Source organism: Otolemur garnettii, unplaced genomic scaffold, assembly GCF_000181295.1.
Source record: "Otolemur garnettii isolate 467f Iridium unplaced genomic scaffold, OtoGar3 scaffold00009, whole genome shotgun sequence".
Classification (NCBI taxonomy): domain Eukaryota; kingdom Metazoa; phylum Chordata; class Mammalia; order Primates; family Galagidae; genus Otolemur; species Otolemur garnettii.
The window spans coordinates 5,740,518-5,762,354 of record NW_003852404.1 but is presented as its reverse complement, the minus strand read 5'-3'; the positions used below and the strand labels follow the sequence as shown (position 1 = coordinate 5,762,354).

At 44.1% G+C, this 21,837-nt stretch overlaps 1 protein-coding gene across 4 annotated transcripts in view; it reads right to left on the bottom strand.

Moving 5' to 3' along the window:
* Positions 1-21,837, bottom strand: part of UBR4 (ubiquitin protein ligase E3 component n-recognin 4) — a 118,730-nt gene that overhangs the window by 15,949 nt on the left and 80,944 nt on the right. For all 4 annotated transcript variants that reach the window (XM_012801536.2, XM_023509729.1, XM_023509730.1 and 1 more), the window contains 21 exons: positions 20,330-20,426; positions 19,573-19,680; positions 19,027-19,143; positions 17,871-18,080; positions 15,951-16,100; positions 14,560-14,787; positions 13,744-13,822; positions 12,912-13,154; positions 11,888-12,056; positions 10,963-11,107; positions 9,924-10,009; positions 8,887-8,974; positions 8,436-8,629; positions 6,866-7,105; positions 6,087-6,225; positions 5,170-5,295; positions 4,927-5,055; positions 3,472-3,815; positions 1,694-1,784; positions 1,283-1,367; positions 1,009-1,136 (listed from right to left, as the gene is read on the bottom strand). In XM_012801536.2, the coding sequence (XP_012656990.1) occupies positions 1,009-1,136; positions 1,283-1,367; positions 1,694-1,784; positions 3,472-3,815; positions 4,927-5,055; positions 5,170-5,295; positions 6,087-6,225; positions 6,866-7,105; positions 8,436-8,629; positions 8,887-8,974; positions 9,924-10,009; positions 10,963-11,107; positions 11,888-12,056; positions 12,912-13,154; positions 13,744-13,822; positions 14,560-14,787; positions 15,951-16,100; positions 17,871-18,080; positions 19,027-19,143; positions 19,573-19,680; positions 20,330-20,426 (3,196 nt within the window). The remainder of the gene's footprint in view (positions 1-1,008; positions 1,137-1,282; positions 1,368-1,693; positions 1,785-3,471; positions 3,816-4,926; positions 5,056-5,169; positions 5,296-6,086; positions 6,226-6,865; positions 7,106-8,435; positions 8,630-8,886; positions 8,975-9,923; positions 10,010-10,962; positions 11,108-11,887; positions 12,057-12,911; positions 13,155-13,743; positions 13,823-14,559; positions 14,788-15,950; positions 16,101-17,870; positions 18,081-19,026; positions 19,144-19,572; positions 19,681-20,329; positions 20,427-21,837) is intronic.

Below are 21,837 nucleotides of genomic sequence, written 5' to 3'. Positions count from 1 at the left end.
GGAGCAGGAATCAAGATGGCCCAGGCCCAACCAAATCCAGTTGGAGGCAGAGAGCCTCAGGCATGGCCACGACAAAGATTTATGCCTGCACATTCTACAAGCTGGTATGAACAAGCCAATCTATAGTTCAGCTATAGTTATTTTAGGATAAAAACTTGGTTTTATTTATTCACTTAATAATTTACTGTAGTTACTATATGTTAGATAGCATGCTATATATTGGACTTTAAAATAAAGGAAGCCTACAAGGAAAACGAAGAAAAAAATACATATATACACACATATGTGTAAGAGAGTAAGAGTCTCTGGATTCAAGGCGCTCACAACTGGTCCAGTAGAGGAGTGAATATTCTAAGGAACAGCTGACAAAATGAAGGAGAACATTCCAGGCAGAGAAACAGCCCCGAGCCCCAGCTAAAACGTACTGAGGACTAACTTACGCAGACACTGTCCTGAGCACTTGATCTGCATTGAGTCATTTATTTTTCACAACAAGATGGGTGACTTGCCCAAGGTCACAGTGCTAGTAAATGGAAGAACTGGGTCATTTATTTTTCAACAAGTCATTTATTTTTCACCCACAAGATGGGTGACTTGCCCAAGGTCACAGTGCTAGTAAATGGAAGAACTGGGATTCAAATTTGGTGTGCTTTAGAGCCTTGAATTTGCACCACCACACCACATTGCATGTGCAAAGGCAGAGTAGTACCAAAGAACACAACACCTCCTGGAAGCCGCAAGTCATCAGATGAGACTGGAGGAGTCGTCAGTCCTTCAGTTAATGACTTTGCTCTATGCTTTCTATTTTCATGTTTATTTTATTCTAAACTTCTCAAAATTCCCAATCATTTTTTGCTGAACTTATTAGGCAAAGACAACACTGGTGCCCACCCAAGTCAGCTAAGCTTAAGGCAAGGGAGAGGCTTTGAGAAGGCAGGGCACAGGCACTAGCCAGGGAAGGAGGAGGGCCCTGCCCTTCCCTCTTCGACGTCCCGCTTGGCCCAGTACCTTTTTCTTCTTGCTGGTCGGAGCAGGTGGTTTAATCAGCTTCTGCAGGATCCGCAGGCACATGAGGGTAATGTTCTCAACGACCACAGGAGTCTTAATGTTCACAGCCATGAGGAAAAGGCTGAGAGCTAGGGATAGTCAGGAAAGGCAGAGTCGCAAACAAGTGCACCATACTTGCTCTGGCACCACCAGTGGGTTTCTCTCTGCTTCTCCTGCTCTGGTGTTAGGACGGCACCTTAGGACCCCTTCCTTTCTCTAAAAGCCCCCAACTCACCACAGCGTAACCGGAGCTCCCAGCAGCTGTCCTCTTTTGAGATAGAATCTGTCAGCAGCAGCATTTCGTACTGAAGGCTACTTGCCTAGAAGGCCAACAGAAAGAGCCATGAGTAGAGAAGCAACAGAAAGGGTCAAGGAGTGGGGTTAGGTCCAAGCTCTGATCCAAGGACTTATAACTAAAATGTCTAATGACAGGTGGCCCCATCAGAGAGGCAAGGGAGAGATGGAGGCCCTTGTGCCTCAGGCTCTCTCCTGGGAAAGCCATCCAGGGCAGTAAGCTCTGAGATGTGCTGGGCCTTCCCTCCTTAGTCAGCACCACATGAGGCTGGGGGAAAGCAGATGCAAGAGGCCTAAGAGACACATAAGGAACATGAGGGAGGAGTCAGAGAGGACAGCCAGGCCTGCTTACCAGATCAGGATTGGCCCAGTGGCCCTTCAGGGCTGTGGAGACTTTGCCAATAATCAGGTCATTCATCTGCTGGGTGGCTTCTGGATTGTCTCTGGGGAGGCAAAGAAATGGGAGTCCTGTTATTCATAGTTGGTGTGACCTTCCTTCCACCTCAAGGAGCCCAGAGAAAATGAATCAATGCCTAGTCCAAAGATTCTAAATAACCTAAATATTCTACTAACCCAAATATTCTACTTCCTTCCTCAGAGGAAGACTATACATTAGTCTCACAAAATCCTGGTCTGTAACAAAAAAGGGGGCACATCACAGCCACCGTGCCTGGGAACAGACGCTGAGGGAAGAGCAACACCAACTTATGGGGTCCCTGTCCCAGGTACAGAGCCACCAGGTACTCTGGTGTGTGTCAGTCTCCCAAACCTGGGAGGTCACTTTCAGTCTTGGTCACAACTCTTTCCTCATCTTTTCCTTCTGCTTTCACATCATTTCCCACAAGTCCTCCACATTTTAGTCTATGCCCCTTTGTGATAATGTCTTTAATATTATAAATAGCAAAACCACAAACTGTACCACATCACTCTCTGCTTCCCAACACACTCTAAATAAGACCCAAAGTCCTCACAACATAGACCCTCCAGGGCCTGGCCCCTGGCGACTTCTGACCTAACTTTCCTCCTCTCACACTGCATCCTGTCCACAGCCACCTGGCCTCCTGGGTCCCAGGCATTCCTGGCATGAGCCTGCCTCCCAGCACTCCACGTGCCGCGTCCTGGCTTGCAGCCCTCTGCCAGAGATGGCTTGTTGCCTTCTTTCACACAGGTCTCTGCACAACTGTCATGCCCTCAGGGAAGTCCTCCCTGACCACCTTATCTAAAACAGTAAGTCCTCCTGCAATCAGTTGCCATCCCCACTTTATTTTTCTTCCCAATCTAATTTCCTGACGTTATATTGCATAATTGTGTGTCTGTTGTAGTTCTGTCCATCTAGAATGCAAGCCACACGAGGACAGGAACTTTATTTCATTTACCACTGTATCTGCAAACTCCAGAACAGTGCCTGGCATTCAGCGGATGTTATGATAAATACGATAATATGATAAATTACACATACAATAAATATGCATAAAATGAGTGTATAAATAATATAGCAGCCACTTAAAATGTCCCAGAATTTATGCCACACAGTAAATAATCCACATAAAGCTCGGGGTGCAGGATCTAGTACATACTAAGAACTCAACAAATGAGTTATTATTTACTGAATTACTTCATCCATCCTCACCATAAGCTTTTAAGATATTTATATTATCTGTATTTCCAGATGAGGAAAATATAAACTCAGAGAAATTAAGTAATTTGTCCAAGGCATGTAGTACACGGTATCAGAGACTAAGCCTGGGTCTTTCTGACCCAGAGTCCAACCTCTCCCTCCCTAGGCCCCACCACTCCACTGCCTCCTTTTATGCGAGTCTTTCTTAAGTCCAAATGCCCCCGCCCTTCTTTCTTTCTTCTCTCTCACTAGGACTCAGAGACAGTTTCTTGAGGACACCACGCTGAAACCAAAAAAGTATTATCCAAACACACCATTCCCAAAGAAAGTTGGTTTTCAGTGCTCTCGCAGGTTCATTTACTAAACCCTGAACATCTTCTGTTATAAGCTACCTAAGCTGTTTGGCAGCCAGAAGCACAATTCTATGCCCCGTCTAATGCTCCCAGCATCACTGCTGCCACCAACCCAGAGTGAGGAATTACTAGGCCCATAATCACAGCACAGACTCTGACCGAGTTAGGAGGCACATGAGCTGGCGGACCTCCTCTCGCATGGCTGCAGCCCCTCGGCGAAGATTGTAATCAAAGAGCTCCCGGATGAGGCCCTGGGAGACAAGGATATGCCGCAGGGCTGGGTTGGTGGCCAGGGCCCGGAGTAGTGTGATACAATGTTCTGTGACAGCTGAGGCACAGCCATAGCATTTGGTGGAGGAAGTGTGGCCACAGCCCAGGACAGATAGGGCACGGTACTGGCTGGCAGTGAGTGTGGGCTGCACAGAGGTCCGGGATGATTTGGTGGCTGCCTCCCTTTGCTGTAGATCATATTCCAACAACTCTTTGCGTGAAGCAAAAACTTTCTAAGAAAAAAGACAAAAACAAAAGAAATTAGGCACTTAAGATGAAAAAGAAAAGGATATTAATTAAAAGATTAGCAGCTTTGCTTTGAAGAAACTGTTCAGACATTATATAATTTAACCTTCTCGATAAATTTATCCCTATTTTAAAGCAAAGGAAACTAAAGCTTAGAGGTGTTGGCTTGATTAAGGGAAGTGGCAGATTCAGAACTCAACCTCAGATGATAGGCTCGTGCTCTTAAATCCCATGTTACAGAGACAAAGGACAGAGACTTATGCATGAGTAGCAAAAATGGCACAATTTCAGGGAGCTGGCAAGGTAAACTGGTAGCTCCACTTGTATAAGGCTCCCCTGTCTGTGGCCAAAATGCCATCCCATGGGACAATGCAACTGACACATGGCCCACCCTGGTTGACTGCAGTAGGTGTGCCCTTACCCTCACAGCCCCTACAAACAGGTTGTATCAGAAAAAGAGGTAACAGAATCTTGGAACCCAATTTTTTTTTTTTTTTTTTTTTTTTTTGAGACAGAGTCTTGCTCTGTCCCCAGGACTAGAATATAGTGGCTTTATCATAGCTCACAGCAACCACAAACTCCTGAGCTCAAGCAATCCTCCTGCCTCAGCATCTTGATTAAGTGGAAATATAGGAGTGCACTACCATGCCAGGCTTCTTTTCCTATTTTTAGTACAGATAGGGTCTTATTCTTGCTCAGGCTGGTCTCAAAACTCCAGGTCTCAATGATTCTCCCGCCTCAGCCTCCCAGAGTGCTTGGATTATAGGTACAAGCCACTACACCAGGCTTTGGCACCTAAGTTTTTAAAACCAGTGATCCTTCTATTAAAAGATGGGTTGTTCATGGTTAAGAAAAACAGATCTATGCTAACTTCCCATCTCCACTACTCTCAGTTTTCTAGCATGAATTCAGGTCCCTGACCAGTGCCAAAACCCACAGTGGGCGAGATGCTGTTTGGTGCAGCCACCTGCCTGCCTTTTCAGCAAGCCTGGGTAAGGGCAACATCAAGAGCTGAACCGCTGGCTGATGAAACAGGACTGCTCTGCAAACAGCGTTGACAACTTAGAACACACTCCTAAAAGCTAATTCCAAGTCTACCTGGATGATTTTGGAAAGTTCATCAAAAGAGTTCTTGCAGTCTCCACAGTACTCCTGAGCTAGCTGCAGGATATAGCGATTCACACTGGCTGAGGTGGAGCTGATGCCCCCTGCTGTCCCAGAGTCGTCCTGCAACCCAAAGAGGTAAAATGTCAGACTTCCACACAGCCATGATCTCACTGGCAGGCTTCCAACCATGACCCACGGCCTCTACATCTAAACGCCCTCCTAGCTTGGGATTACCTGTGGCTTTTCTGGAGCTGCCTCATTAACTTTGCAGAGCAGGTTCTCCAGCTGTGGCCGGTGTCCCATCAGCTGATGATACACTCGATCAGCTTTGTCCAAAAGCGTGTTGATGTTGGATACAGCCTAGACAGGAAGAGACAGGGACCTGAGTGAAGGCTTTTCAGCACAATGACGTTCCTGAATAACCATTCACTGAAAGATTTCCTACACATCAGGTACTGTGCTTCAGATATTATCTCTGCTCTTCACAATAATCCCAGGAGATGTTACAGAGGATACATGATACACAATGCTGAGAGAATAAGCACAGCCGGAAGGAGAACTTTTGTTCTTCCGTTATCCCAGCAGGCTCTGCTTTCTCAATGTCTTTAATATCCAGCCTCCACGTTACGCTGGCTGGAACTAGCCCCTGGATAAGCTGACACTGAGGGAATGCCAACAGCCATAGGGTGAAGCCGACTGTGAAACAAGCACAGGGTAAGTCATCCAACTTCTCTTCTGACTTTCCAAATCCACAGTTATCTGCCCCTCAGATGCCCTAGTCAAGTGGTTCTCAATCTTCCTAATGCTGCAACCCTTTAAAACGGTTCCTCATGTTGTGGTGACCCCCAACCATAAAGTTATTTTCATTTTATAGTTGGGGGTCACCACAACATGAGGAACTGTATTAAAGGGTCGCAGCATTAGGAAGGTTGAGAACCACTGCCCTAGTCTCATTACGACAAACACGTCTCTGAAATCCTAGGCCAAACTATGTGTTCTAAGATACGTCATTTTTTGCTCCAACCCAAAAGCTGGGCCCTGAAACTGGTGCTGAGTTGAGAAAGGCTTGGGCTAGAAATTTATGTGCGTTGCACTATGCCAACTCTGCCCAAAGTTCAGATCAAGGCCACTGGTCTAGGCCAGGGCCTCACCTTCTTTCGGTCTTCCTCATTCTCAATGGGATCCACTGCACAGCAAGGCTTGGCATAGAGCATGAAGTCGAAGCGAGCATATTTACAGAAGCCACAGGCGTTGCAGAGGAAGGGATCCTTTTCATCATAGTTGATGGATCTGAAGAACCAAAGTGATGGGGTCAGTATGGTGGCACAGGTTGGGTGGGGCGGGTGACTCTGAGAAGACTGACTATGCCACATCTATATTCTGGAAACTACTGCAGGAATTATCAAAGGGACAATAACAAATCAATGACTTAAAGCAACCAGTTAGGGAGGATGACTGGTGGGATCATGCCTATGGTTCACCTTATAAGGGTACATGTGAATCTTTCTAAATGTAGAATATAAATGTCTTAACACAGTAACTAAGGAAATGACATGAAGGCTATGTTAACCAGTTTGATGAAAATATTTCAAATTGTATATAAAAACAGCACACTGTACCCCATGACTGTATCAATGTACACAGCTATGATTTAATTAAAAATAAATAAATAAATAAAGTAACCAGATAAAAAGAAAAACCCAGAACTAAATGTAAGGATCTTCCTCTTGGCTCTATGCACCTACCACAGGATGGGCAAACACACAAACACACACTCATCACCCACCCTTGAACCCACTCTATACACCCATAATTCTCTAAATACCACATTTTGTAAGGGTACCAAACACTGAAATTGCCCACAGAGGCTACTACAGCAAAATACAAGCAATGTGTACAGCCCTGGCCTAGGGGATGACCACTGGCTTACCGGCATTTGTGACACTGATACACGTTCTCTCCACAGTTGCCACAGACCCCTGGGTTGGCAGGGACTGAGGCACTACAGCGTGGGCACTGCAGGGTCTCTGTGGAGGCCTGGTAGTTTTCGTAGAAGTCCGCAAACTCAATCATCAGGTTGGAGGCCACAATGGGCAATGGCAGGTCAATCTTCACCTCTGTCTGCCCAGGGGTCAGCTGAACCTTCTTGGCTTTGTGCCAACGAGCTGGCCTAGGAGAGAGAATGTAAGAGAGAGAGAAAGAGGGAGGGCCTGAAATCCTCTCATTTAAACTTCAGTGGTGACAGTCTGATGAGATGAAGAGAAAGACTGTCCTGTGTATTTTTCTAAGGCAATTAGGTGGCTACTCTAAGGGGAAAAAAAAATCTAAGAAATAATAGCAAGCTAATTAAGAAAAACTTTTCCCTTCTACCTTGTCTCTATAAAAAAGGATAAAATATATAAGTGCTTTAGGCTGTTAGAGATGATACATTTTAAAATTCCAGGAAAACAACAGAAGTGCTTCTCAAGGGCAGACACTATTCAAAAAGCATGCCACGCCGAAGCCGGTAATCCTAAGAGGGACAAGGCTGATGACTGCCACCAAGTTCCCATTATCACCACAACCTTGGAAGGATACAGCTAGGTTGCTTCAGAGAGGCAGAGGAACTTAACCAGGGTATGGACAACAGTGCTAAGTCAAGTCATAAAGACAAAGGCCCATAATAATTTAGAGACAGTTATAGTAACTATTAATCTATTACTAATTTGAGCTAATATTTACTGAGTATTTACTATATGCTAGGCTCTGTTCTTAGCACTTCACACATACTAACTCATTTAATCTCTAAAATAACACCTCTGAGTGTTATTTTACAGTTACAGAAACTGAAGTTAAGTAACCTTTCCAAGGTTGCAAAGTAGAGCTGGGATTTGCACCCACATGGTCTACCAGCAACTGTGCTGACTCAACACAACAAAAAATCAAATCACCCCTTCTAGTGGGGAATGGGTCACCCTAACGGACAGCTTCCACTTTCAGGTCACGTACGTTAAACTCCGCTCTTCAAAGAAGAGGAACCCTCCTTTAGGCAGAGTGCCTGGCCATTAATTGATGTGGCACATTAGCTTTATTCTATCTCCTGGAATGACAGCAATACTTCTGCTCCATGTGCAGAATGGCACTGCAAGTTTTAATATCCAAGTCATATCTACCTATATTCTCTAACAGCAATGTCTGAGACTTCAATAAAAAGAGATCTGTCTCTGTGAAAGTCAACACTACAACCCAGGCTAGTGCTCCTTTTGGCTCTTCTGACCTGCCCTGAATCAGACGCTGCGACATATGGGACATTCAGGCTAGGAAACTCAATGGCAGTAAACAAAAAGAGGGAAAGCACCATGTAGAAATGGAAGGAATTCCATTCCTAGAGAAGCTCTTTGGACAAAGTAGGCCTGCCAGGGACATGCTGCTCTACCCCATTTCAGGAACCAAAACCAGCAACTCATGTTGAGCCTGACAAAACCTGCTGCCCTCGCCCCTCAAGCCTCAAAAGCCCGTACTTGTTTTTCAACTCCACGATGGCCTGCACAGTTCGGTTGTTATAATACAGGTTGATGGTCCGCACCATCTTGGTCCGTTTCAGATCACCAATTTTCACTGTCACTTTGCTGATGGTGTGACTGCCAATGAGCTTCACAACCTGCTGGGTGGTGGTGTACCGCGTGTCCACTTTAATAGACGACAGCTTGATATACTAAATTCAAAGTACATAAAACACAGTATTAGTACAAAGCTCACCCTACCTTCTTGTAAAATTCATGAATACAGCCCACCCTTCATCCATAGATGGAGTTTCTATTTAAGGAAATAAATGTGGCAGATAAGGATTCCTCCTGTTGGTGACAACCATTAGGAGAGGAAAATCTATGTGGTATCAACCCATCTCTGGAAAAAAAGAAAGCTACTAGACCTGTAAGTCTCAGGACTGCCCATGTTAAAGATGTTACTTACACAAAACGGTACTTCAGGATTATTGCACACCAGGCAGGGATCACTCTCCAGGTAATAGCCATCAAATTCCACCAAGCCAGATAAGGTGCTAAGGAAGAAATCAGTCTTAGCACAACGAAATTTTCATTTTAGGAGGCACCAAGCCTCACAAAGGAACCACGACGAAGGGATGGATGGTTCAGTATTCCCCAAAGCTAGCCCCACTAAAGTGAGGACACAGGAAACAGAAAAATTCCAATAGGATTTAAAAGTCACAGAAAGGAAATTTCAACTACTTGATCTTACCTACCTTAAAGCCATACTTCAAAAAAAAAAAAAAAAGCCATACTTCATGAAAATCCAAAAACGCATTACAATTTGAATCAAGGGCCACAATTCAATTTACTAAAAATCATTGAACTGGACATTTAAAATAGGTAAATTTTATAGTATATAAACTACACCTAAATAAAGTTCTTGTTTTTTTTTTTTTTTAAAGGACAAGATACTACCAAACCAAAGATATAGTAAACTGTCAATTTAACCAAGTCTTTTTTAAAGGAAGGTATTTTATATAAACATTTTGTCTTATTTAAATTTAAACCCTGAAACTAGAGACCTTTTCTTATTACCGCTTACCAAACTTTGCATTCAGCAATGACATTTTGTTTTCTTTTTTGAAACATAGGCAGTACACTGTCATGGCATCATAGCTCATAGCAACTTTAAACTCTTGGGTTCAAGCAATCTTCTGGCCCCAGCCTCCCGAGTAGCTGTGATTACAGGTGTCCACTACAACGCCCAGCTATTTTTAGAGGCGAGGTCTCACTCTGGCTCAGGCTGGCCTCAGCCTCCGAGAGTGCTAGGATTACAGGTGTGAGCCACCATGCCTGGCCTAACAATGACATTTGAGTGCCTTCTATATGCAAGACCCTGGGCTACATGGGAGGGATTAAAAAATAAATTAGACAAGTTCACTTGCCCATCTATTGATATGCGAACAGCTACTCAGAATGTTGAATGAGCATACAGAAGGAAGAAAACAAAACAATGCTCACTTATAAATGTTAGAGTTGGGGTGGTTGGTAAGAATATGGTTTTGAGTCCGCAGAATCTCCACAGCCTTCTGTGAATATTCCTTCAACTGAAACAGAATTCAGTAAACAAACACAGTTAAAGCCCAAGGGAAAATCTTATTGGCAAAGACTTTTGTCTTCTGCTTTCTAGCTAAAGACTGCCCTGGAAGTACCAGACTCCTCAGTCCACATTCAGAATTACACAAAGCTGGGCCTAATTTCTTACTATCGAACAGATTCTATCTCCTTTAGAATTTTTCACAATCTTAGTGACAGGTACCCTTTCAGACCTTGTGGAGGAAAACCATTTTTATTCATATGAAGAAGCCACGAAATGGTTATGTAATTAAAGAATTTAGAAACATTTTCTTTGATTTTTTGTTAGAGACAGCAACTGACTGTTGCCCAAGGTGGAGTATAGTGGCACATCATAGCTCATTGCTGCCTCGAACTTCTGGGCTCCAAGAATCCTTCTACCTCAGCCTTCTGAGTAACTAAGACTACAGCTGTGTGCCACCAAGCCTGGCTAAATTTATTTTTCCATTTTTCAGGATGGGGTCTTGCTATGCTGCCCAGGCTGGTGTCCAACTCTTACCACAACTCATTCTCCTGCCTCAGCTTTCCAAGTGGCTGGGATTACAGGGGCAAGCCACCAATAACTACAGAAACATTTTCTGGTATATAATCCCAGGGCTACCAGTAAAACCAGTACTTACTTTTCTAAGAGACTTAAATGAATTCTATCTTCTTTTCCTGTTTGACCTACTTTTATTATCTGTATATATCGTGTAGATAATAAATGCTGACAAATAAGTACAAAACAGAATTGTACTTACTTGCTAGCATTTATTATCTACACGATATATGTATGGAATGCTTAATGAGAAATGCAAAACTGAATATATTTAAAAGAGATTTCATATACCAACCCCCTACCTAGGTTAATTATAATGCTCTTAACTCATGACAAAAAAGGTTAAATGTGACAAGCTAGCTTCTCTGCCCATAAATCAATTACTACCTTCTTCTCCGTCTGTGGAGTTTTCAAGGAGAAATATCCTAGTAGGTCCACAAACTGGGCAGCCTTGCGACCATAGGCTGGGAGTTCTGGCCATATGGACCACATCAGATCTAGCAGGAGTTCCTGTTGAGATTTGCTGGAGTTCCTATAAATAAACGATAGCCCACATTACCAAGCAGCAGAGAACCCTGCCGCTCCTTTATTTACCATCAGTCCCAGACTGTTTGTGTAGACGTTATGTTTCACTACAACTGTGAGTTAAGTGTGGATGGTTTCTTTGCTCCTATGACAGTCAATCCAAACAGATGGAGCACAGTCATTTGCTGTCTTTAGGAGGCACTTTATTCCTACCACATGTTATCCCAGAGCAGAAACGGAGCTTTTTTAGACTAAGGAAGTAAGCCTGGTCATTTTCAAATTCCTAAACACATCCTTCTTTTTGTCCTTTATTTTGAGACAGAGTCTCATTCTGTTGCACTGGGTAGAGTGCTGTGGTGTCATATCTCACAGCACCCTAAACTCTTGGGCTCATGCAATCCTACTGCCTCAGCCTCCCAAGTAGCTGGAACTACAGGTACCCACCACAGCACCTGGCTAGTTTTTCTATTTTTTTTAGTAGAGAAGGGGTCTCACTCTTGCTCAGGTTGGTCTCAAACTCCTGAGCTCAGGCAATCCACCAGCCTTGGCCTCCTAGAGTGCCTGACCTTGACATAGCCTTCTGAATGGTAAAACAGATTATCTCTTGTCAATGGCATCAGTTTAATGGCTAAAAACCAGCCAGAGCAATGAGAAAATACTCAAGAGGATCCAGGGTGGTATAAACACTGACACTATAACCATGAGTGTGTAACATAAAACCAAAACAGAGCTGCTAGTGCACCTGGTCCCTGACCCATGCTGATCTGGAAACTAAGCCCCAACTTACCTGTAGATGTGCAGTGTCAGGCAATGAGCCTGCCAGCGAACCGAGGAAGAATTGGACTCCAACAGGAAGCACCGCAGAAACTGGATCAGGGTTTCTTTATCAGCAAATTTGTTCAGCTGATTCACCAGAGCTGTGCACAGCTGGTCCTCCTGGCTGCCTGAGCTCTCACCTACAAGATCAGGGCAGGGCAGGACTGAGGGTTGAAGAGCAAGGACAATCCCTCCAATGCCCTAAAGCCTGGTCTACCAGATGGACAGGGAGGACATTTTTGCCCATTTCTAAAAGTTTCTACTAAATGGTTATATTTTTGCCAAATAATTTTTTACTATAGGACAAACAGGTAAACCATAACAAGAGATACTTCTAGTGTTGGTAGTATAGTGGTGAGCCTAGCTGCCTTCCAAGCGAGACATATAATAATGTCACCAAAAAAAAACCACAGGATAATGCATGCTTACATAAGCCCAGTACTGAACAAATATATTAGGTCTTACACTGAAAGAGAAATTTACTTTGCAAATTTTGCTGTATCCAACCATCAACACTACTGTAAGCCTGAGCATTCACTGGGGGAATATGAACCTCCACCATTGCTCCCCCTGGTCACCTGCCTCAAGTCTCCAAGGGCCATAGAAAGCAGTGAAACTGATGGTAGGGGGTCAGCTAAGAGAGCTAATTTTGTAGAGCATTTAACTATTTACTAAGCTGTTCACTAAACTCTGAGAAGCACTCCACAGAGCAAGTGTTATTAATTCACAGAATAAGAAACTTGCTACTAAAAATGTACAGTGCACTTAGACCTTTCCTACCTATTACTGTCACTTGGCATCAGAAATTAAACTGTTTAACATGCCACTTCAATGTAAGTGAAAATGAAGACAAATGTAGACACTAGAGGGCAGTTGGGTTTTTGGTCCCCTGTAAATCGAGACAAAAGACCCTTCAGAAGAACAGAATAAACCATGCCCTTCAAGACAATTTAAACATGTCACCATGGTCACCAAGACAAGAGGGTAACCCTCACCATCCTTCTCCTTTTCCTTTTCCTCTTTCTTGCTCTTTTTAGTGGAAGACTTGGACTGCGTTGCGACTTGCCCAGAACTGGCAGCTGCAGGGGCCGAGGAAGCAGTACTAGAGGATCCTGCAGAAGCCGCCAGCGCAGCCAGCACCTTGCTGCCACACAGAGCGCAGGACAGCAGCTGCAGCAGTACTGGAGACACACCCTCATCCACCAAGAAACTGACTTGGAGGAGGAAGTACAGGACAGCTGCAAGCAAAGGAGAGACAGCTCAGCGCTGTGACTTATACACGGGAAGAGGAGAAACTTCTCCATACAGCTGAGACCACCCCATTATCGTCAGCTTTCTTGTCCAAGTTTTCTGGATGTTGTGAAGCAGTTATACTCTCTGGAAATCTCTGCAAAGTGTTGTAACTACTACAAATAGACTGGATCCAGCCCCTGCTCCTTCAAATAAGTGATTCTCTAGCCGCCACCTCCTCCTCTTGAGCTTTATTGCCACAACCTGGAGGTCACACATTTCTCTACTTTGTGTTCCCAGGGTACCCCAGACTTTAACCATCAGCCCTCACATGCTGAGGTGGGAGCTACGGCCTTGGGGCAGATGTGGCCTTCTGGATGCTTGCTTGAATGCAGTCTTCTGACTGAATTCAAATTTTACAGAATAAATCCTTTTACCAAGGGATCTGTTCTGTGAGGTTTGGATTTGGTCAAGGGGTTGTACTTAGGGCCACCGGTTCCCCCCTGCCCCACAGGATCCAGTTCAGTACCGAGCACATAGTGTGCCTCAACAGACAGTTCCTGAGGAATAAATGGATACATGCGCGGCATTGCTTACAGTCATCTTTGATGCAGAACTTCTGCCAGTTGATGGTTCTCTGGGCAGCAATCTCTGCGCAGGCTTTCAGATGTTCCATCTGAAAAGAGAATCGACCGGGGGGGGGGGAAAGATTGCACCAAGCGACCCAAACAAGAAGCACACCTTCCGCCAGGAGTGGTCACCCTCTTGGCCCTGATCTGTAATCTGGGATGTCTAGTGGCCTGCACCCAAGGCACACATGTTCCTGCAGCTCTTCCTGAGGCTGCTTTTGTCCTATTTCCCCAGTGCAAGGTTTTCAGGGAACCTTGAGCGCACTCGATAAAGCAGCAGCAAACGTAGACCATGACCTGAGAAACTACAATCCAGTTGACTTATCTTGCTACAAACCCCAAAGCAAGGACACTACACAAGCTAGCAGCTGTCATTCATATTAAAAGATGTTCTTTCTGGGTTACAGGGAAAACATTCTTTTCCTAAGTCCAAACAGTTTCTCTTTGGGCAGAAATATATTTTTATACTCTTAACTTTCACCATTTAGTATTCATGAATAAAAATCCAAAGGTGTATAAATACATTTGTCCTCTGATATGAGGAAACATCACAGCTAAGATGCTCAAGTCACCCCACCTCACTGTGGAAGAACTACTATAACCAGACAGGGTAGGAGTGCTGAGCGAGAAATCCCACGCTCTGAAGCCATCAGGGGTTATGGATTTACCCTGATCTCAACCCCAACCATGACATTCTCTAAATAGTTACGAGCCCTGTGCTGCTCTAGCCCACAAGCCTCACCACATACCGTTGCCCTGCCCTGCCAGCTCCCAGCCCTCGTACCAGGCTGATGAGTGTGTCGTATTGTAAGGCAGAGCCTGAGCTGGCGGTAACCACACTTGCCCGGAGGAATATCCCCTGCTCTTCTAGCAGCTTCTTGATCCCACGCACGTGGGAGTCCAGTGTGTGCAAATCGCGGAGCTGGCGGTATTTCTCCTTTGACCCACAGATGAAGAGCAGAAGTTTGCGGACTTGACGGCGCACAAATGGAGTCTGCTGGATCATCAGGTACTTGAGAGACAAACAAAACAAAGAGTAAGCAACCCTGGGGCTGGATCTATAGCGACTGAGCCTTTTGCACCCTGATTTTTAAAGAATCGTCATTTCAAAATGGTGAGAAACACAAACCAAGCTATTTCCTCTTGGCCAGGCCAACCCCTGCTGACCTTAAGTATTCTTTAAAGGGTGCAGGAGAAAAGCAGAAGAAAAAAGAAATTAATGAGGAAAATAGCAATATTTATGCTCCTCTTCCTTGAGGGAAGCTGGCCTCCACTCAGCCCACCCAAAGGGAACCTAAGAAGAAAAAGCCATTCCAAATCTCTTTTCAAGTGAAAGAGCTAGCAAAGAGATTGGGCTGGTTCAACTATATAACTTGAAATAGTCATTTGAGGTTTGCTAACAGATCATTCCTCCTAAGGTCATCTACCTCCTGCTTGTTGTGCTGGTTATTAAGCTACTGTCTCTCAACTTCAACCCTGCCACGCCATACTCTGCCCACAGCACCCCGTCCAGAATTATGTAAACCGCAGTGCTTCCTTGCCAGCCAGTTCCCTCTCAGGTTCTGCCAATAGGGAGGGTACATGAAGGCAGGGGGAGGAAGAAGGGCCTGATCCTTTCTGTCTTTCCATAGCTCTAGCAATAGCCAGCTACAGTCGGTTCCACTCATCAGCTTCTTCCGGTACTTCCAGAGCCAACCTCAATAGCGCTCACAGCACCCCCTCCTCAGAGCTGCCCCAGCCTGCCCACCCCTCCTCTTCACACACAGGGCTGCTGATAGCTGTTTCCTGTGTTACTAGTCCTGTGTCACCTAATGTTTCCTTTGTATCTTTTTGGTTCCAAAAGTGGTTTCAATAATTCCCCATACTGAAGGGGAACTGTTAAGGTAACTAGTATACTTTCTGTTTTCCTAACAGAACCCAAATTATTAAACTTGTCCCTTATCACCACATGTGGGGAAAGTTAAATATAAATCAGCAACTAACGTAGATGGCTTGCTTTGAGTCACATCTCCCACAGTTCCAGCACAGAGTACATTCCAGAAGGGCAAGGCCATGACCTGGAAGGGTGAGAGGAACTCAGCAGGGGGCGATCCGAATGAGGAGGAGGACAGGCCCAAAGGTGACTGTAGATGAGCCCTGGCCTGGGCTGGCATACCACTCGGGACCTTCACTTACCTCTGAGAGGAAGTAAAACCATGAATGATCAAAGACGGGAGGTGGGATTCGAGAATTGGTGTCAGCAATCTTTTTGATTTGATATGGAAGCCTCAGGACCATCTCTGTTAGAAGTTGAGTGTAGGCTTCAAATACATCAGCAGCATGACCCTGAGAGAAGAAAATCTGCTTGAGCATCTGTGATTTCCCTTTCCCATGACCACAGTTAAGGAAAAGGCCGCTCACTGCTCAGGAGGCACATTGCATGCTGGTGCTGGAAATGGGTGCCTTTCAAGGCTGGAGCCATCGCTCACTGACAGTTTAGTTATAAACCCGAAGGCCCCAGGCACCTGGTGGCAACTTAATTACATAAAAGGTTACAGTAGAGATGGATCTTTCTGCTCCTCAAAGTTCTAACATTTCAATCTGTGGTTTTTGACACGAGGTTGATTGTACTTTGCCTATAGAAAAATCAGTGCTAGACTGGCAAAAAATTTAAAAAACAATAGTGGGCAAGGATTTCTGACTTCCACGAGATGTATTTCATTCTCTACAATAAACACTTCCCATGATAACTGGAATTACTTAAACCAAGGGGGCCAAGATTACAAAACTTAGTCCAGATTCCCAGGTTCACGTCATACAAAGAGGCAGAGATACTGAGAGATTCGAAACAGCAGCTATTCTGAAAGCCATGTGGTCCCATAAGAAGAACCTGTAAGAGTCTGAGGGCACAACATATCTCACACATTCAATCCCCAGTTACTCGTCAGTTCTAAAACATGGAAATTGCTAATAGTTTGGAGGGGAGGACAGATAAGTAAATGTGTGCAGAGTGCTCTGGAAACCCAGGAAAGGCTCTCTTGATCAGACTTGGTAAAAGGGAATTATGTGTTAGGGAAGGTTTCCCCAGGATCCAGTGCTTGTACTGGGTCTTGAAGAAGGTCTAGGGATTAACTAGATAGGAGACGAAAGGAATGCAGAGGGAGAGGAAAGGATTCCAGAAGGGACAGTAAATATACAGGCAATGTGCCATGTCTGGGAAATGAACAGATAGTTTTGATTTGACAAGGAAGCCTCAAGATTATCTCTGTTCAAAGCTGAGTAGGGTGTTGCCAGTGACAAAGCTAGAGAGTCAAGTAGGTGGCTGGGTCCTCAAAGAACTTTTGTTGCCCAAAAAGTTATGGAAAACCACCAAAGAGTTACTTTTTAAAAAGAGCAGAACACAATCAGCTCCATAGTGCATGCCTATCCTATCCCTCCTCTCCAAAGCCACTCTGAGTGGGCAGTAAGAAGCACAGCTGGTCAAACCCATTAGCACTACATGGTCTCAAGAGGAACAGAGTGGGTGCAACAGTTTGTATTTACTGAGCGTTGGTACATGCTAGGCTCTGGGCCAAGTCCTTTACAAACAACTTGCAACAGCCTATACAGCAGATACTATTTGTATCCTCATTTTCCAAATGTAGAAATGCTGGCTTACTGAGGTTAGACAGAATTCTCTCCACTTCAAGATGCTAAGATGCTGAGAAAGAACACTCAACGAGACTTGTTCCCAGACTCATTCGACCAGAAAGTGCACCTTCTTAACAAGCGTGTTCAAGGGCCTCTTCATGAGGAATTCCTAACACACACAAGGCAAGACTCACTACCAACGGCATTACCTCGTACTTTCTCATCTTTTTCTACAAAGCTTACTATGAAATGAGATAACTCTGATTTTAATCAATTTCTTGGGTTGACAAAGTGGCAGGAGCCAAAATCCCATAGCAGGTTGGAGATGTGGTCAGCTACTACTTCATGCTAAAATTAAACCCAAGGGGTGCCAGCTCCTACCTGAGGTTCCTCACCCTCAGCCCCTTCAGCTTTATTCCCTGACAGTCAAGAGAAGAGGCCTTTGGATGAGAGAGGGTTGTTTCTTTGACCAGGGAAAGACCTCACCTTCACATACTGGCGGAGAAAGAATGGGCTCATGTCAGGTGGGGATGAGGTAGTGTGTGGTTTCAGCAACTGGCTGGTCACCACAGGCTCCTCGTCATTCTGCTGGCTCTTCCAATACTCCAGAAGTGACTTGAGCACATGCAGGCAGTAGTCCACAGCCCCGGAGCTCAGCAGGGCAGCTGCTGTGGCACTGGAGATGAGGGAAGATGACTAAGAGGGAGAAAAAACACACAGATGGTGAGAATGACTATAAAGATAATGTGAAGTCCACATTTACAATAGCCTTAGCCATTATGGGAGTGAGTCAATCAGTCTCTTGCACTAAAAGTTTCCCAACTAGTTCAAACACTTGTAAAGTTGTTTAAAAAAAGTTATTCAAAACTTTGAATAAGCACATGGTAAAAGAAACAAATACTTGTTCTCAACTCTAACCTCACTACATACACATGCCAGAAGCCAGAGAGGCAAGGACCAGATAGTCCTTTCCCTAGGAGGGGATGAGTTTTCTTTCTCCTTGGGCAACTCGAAAAGAAGGCCATTTTAAGAAAGAGAACACTCTCCATTATAGGTACTACTTAACAACCCACCCCCTGTTAAGACTCCTCCATAGAACCAGCTTCCAAAGGAGATGGGGGTGAGTGATCACATGCATAAAAAAGTAGGAGAAAAGCTACTGTAAATAAGACCATTAGGAAAGCCTTGCAAATCCCAGCAAACCCCACAGCTCCTAAGCTCATTAAGATTGGATGCAGTTCAGCCTCAATTTCTACCTTCTCTGCTTTGTGCTAATCTCCTTTCACCACACACACATCGCTTTCTTTCTGCTTTATTACCTTACCTTATAGCAACACACACTAGGGGAATCCTCTTAGCCATTCTGTGCCTTGCAGAACAGGCTCCTGCTTTTCAATAACAGAACTTCCAAACCCTTTAACCCCTCCATTGGAGGCATTGTTAGCAAGACTAGGGATTGGAGGGGATTCTGAAAAACACGGAAGTTCTTCTGTTCTTGAAGAGGTGACAGCTTAGAATCTTACTCTCCTCAGGGAACAATGGCCTTATTCTAACAGACGACTACAACCTCTGTCCTGACCCTAGTAACAACCAGACAATCCTCTTACCTTTCCCCAAACCCATAAGCTCAAAGCAAAAATACCTCACATATGGAAGACTTGGATCCAGATTTGGTGCGGGACATGAAGACACTTAGGAGTCTCATTACCACCAGGTGGACTTCGTTCAGAGCACTGCGCTCGTTCTTCTTGGAGACATCCTGTGGCAAAAGCAGAAGCCCAGAAGCCTATAGTTACTGTAAGCTTGAGACATTCAATCCCATCAGCACTGAGTGTTTCTCAGATGGAATCAGAGACAAAACAAGCTCCAGTATATCAGTGGAACTGTACCTGGGGTACCTAGAGCCCAATACACACAGAAGGCCATATTAAGATACAAACTAATTTAATGTTTTCATCTAGTCAAGCTACAAAAGGTCTATGAGGGCAGGGACTTCATCTTGTCCCTTATTTAGGCCTAGGATCCAAAGGAGGTCCTGAATTCATTTTAGTTGACTCAGTAAAACTGGGGCCCTCAAGTGAACGATGACACTTTTAAAATTAGATGAAGTTCCTCTAAGAGAGGAATGAGAACCTGAGAAAGGATCTCAGACGATCCTGCTTATCACACGTTGACCCTCGAATGTTACCTTTTTATCCATGCCCAGCTCAGCAATAAGCTGGGAGAGCAGGTTGTCCAGGGCCCCCTTGTCTTTCTCATCTTCACCATCCAGATCTGTAGTGAGCATCAGAATGACCTGGAAGTTGAAGAGAGAAAAAACTCAAAAGTCAATTTTGAGTCAACTCTAAATACGATGTTTCCAAATAAATCCCTATCTTCCTGACTTTCCTGTCAACCATAACTGCAATCTACTGAAGTATTCTAAATTCTAGGCACCTAAAGTTTAAGATCCAGAGTCAGAAGAGCCAAATTTTGATATATGCCATACTTCACATCACAAAAAAATGTTATAAAAAGCTAGTAAAATTACTCAATTAATGTATATTATACTCGAGCAAAGTAGCTTGAGATGGGTAGTTTACTGAGCAAAGAGTAAACAATTCTGCCTTTTTGGAAGGGTGCTACTGAGTAGAAGAACAGCTACTGGGTGACACTCTACCACTCACCTGTACTTACAGAAAGACACTAGAGACTAAGACTCACGGGTGCAAGCTTTTGCTCCTGGTTCCATCAGTAACTAGCTAGATAAACATACGCATTAAAAAAAAATTTTCTGACCCTTAGACTTCTCATCTATAAAATGCAGGGCTGAGACATGTAGCTGAAAATTGTACTCCACAATTTGGCAACGTTAACAAAGCCTTCCAGGTCCCTTGGAAGAGAGATGAAACATGCTTAAGGATGGTTCCTAGAGTGTGTGACAGACCCAGGTGAACTGAAGGTACCTGCATATATGGGATGGCCCGGACACCTCCAACATTTCGTAACTGAGGCAAGGTCTGCAGCAACCTTTCCAACAGCATCAGACGGACCATGTGCAGCCTAAAAGGAAAACACATGAGCCCTGAGTTAGTACACAGACAGGAGCCAGCCGAATAGTTCTCTCCCCTGCCACCAAGGTAAACAAGAAGTTTAATGCTTACCAACAGCCCTAGCACTTAAAAAATGTTAAGAAATGCCTATTTGGTATAGCAGGAACATGAAAGAAGAGACCTCACTCTGTTAAAAGGGACCAAAATGATTCTAAAATACAAGTGATGACACTGAGAGAAAACCTACTACAGGAAATTTCAAAGTATTTCCCAAGTAATCAGGCCCGAGTCATTCGCAGTATTGAGACCAAATCTCCAATTGCAAGATTTACAGCTTTTTCTAGCACGTGGCCCTACTCTGCCATCAGGCGTTATTTTCTAGTGTCTTCTCTATATTCACAGTTGCACAATGACCTGACCCTTTCATTTTCAAGTTCCTCAAGTCCTTAGTAAGACCATTCACTTTTTTCCTCTCTCACCTTGTGTCCGTAATTTTCCTAGTGTAAAATTCAACCTCAGCATCACCCTTTCCTACTGGACCCCTGAGTGTTCTGGCATATTCAGTCAGCCCCTGCCCAGCCTTCTTTATCTGCAGATATACAGACCTTCTGTTCTAAGTGTATGGCTCTGGACCTCTAGCTAATACAAGGGGACCAATAGGAAAATTACTTAATTAAGGTCCTTTGAATAAGTTGGATGAAAATCTAACCTAATATATACTCTAACACAGATAAAGGATATAGCTGCTGAATGGATTAATGAATTCACTTTTACAATTAGTAAGCTGTTCTTGCCTCATTTTACCTTAAGGACTATTTGTAAGAAGCCATATGCCTATATACAAATTTTTAAATATGTGATTTTGATGTATTACATATTCTAGCAGGTATCCAAAATATGTCAACATAATAAAAGTGTGAACCAAAGTACAGTCTTACTTGAATAATAAATGATTCGCATCCTAAAGGAACTCAAAGGAATGAGTTACCTGTTCTTCCGAATACAGTAACACATAAACGTCCACACATGCACCCACCAAAAATCAGGCAAGATGTGTGGAGACTAGAAATGAGTAAGAATCGCTCTGATGAGAAGCACAAGTGAGGAAAGCTGAGATGACAAGCAGTAGATCAACAGTTCTGTAGATAAAACCTCAAGGAGGATTTGCTTTGAGATGGGTTAGTATCTTCAGATTTAGAGAATATATACATGTAACTATACACTCAAAACAAAGGAAAAAAGTCAACAAAATGAGCAGATTCTGAACCCAGACCAAAATCATACCAGAAATATTTTCTTTTTTAAGACAGAGTTAAACTGCCCTGGGTAGAGAACTGTGGTGTCACAGCTCACAGCAACCTCAAACCTCTTGGGCTCAAGTGATCCTTCTATCCTCAGTAAATGGGACTACAGGTACCCAC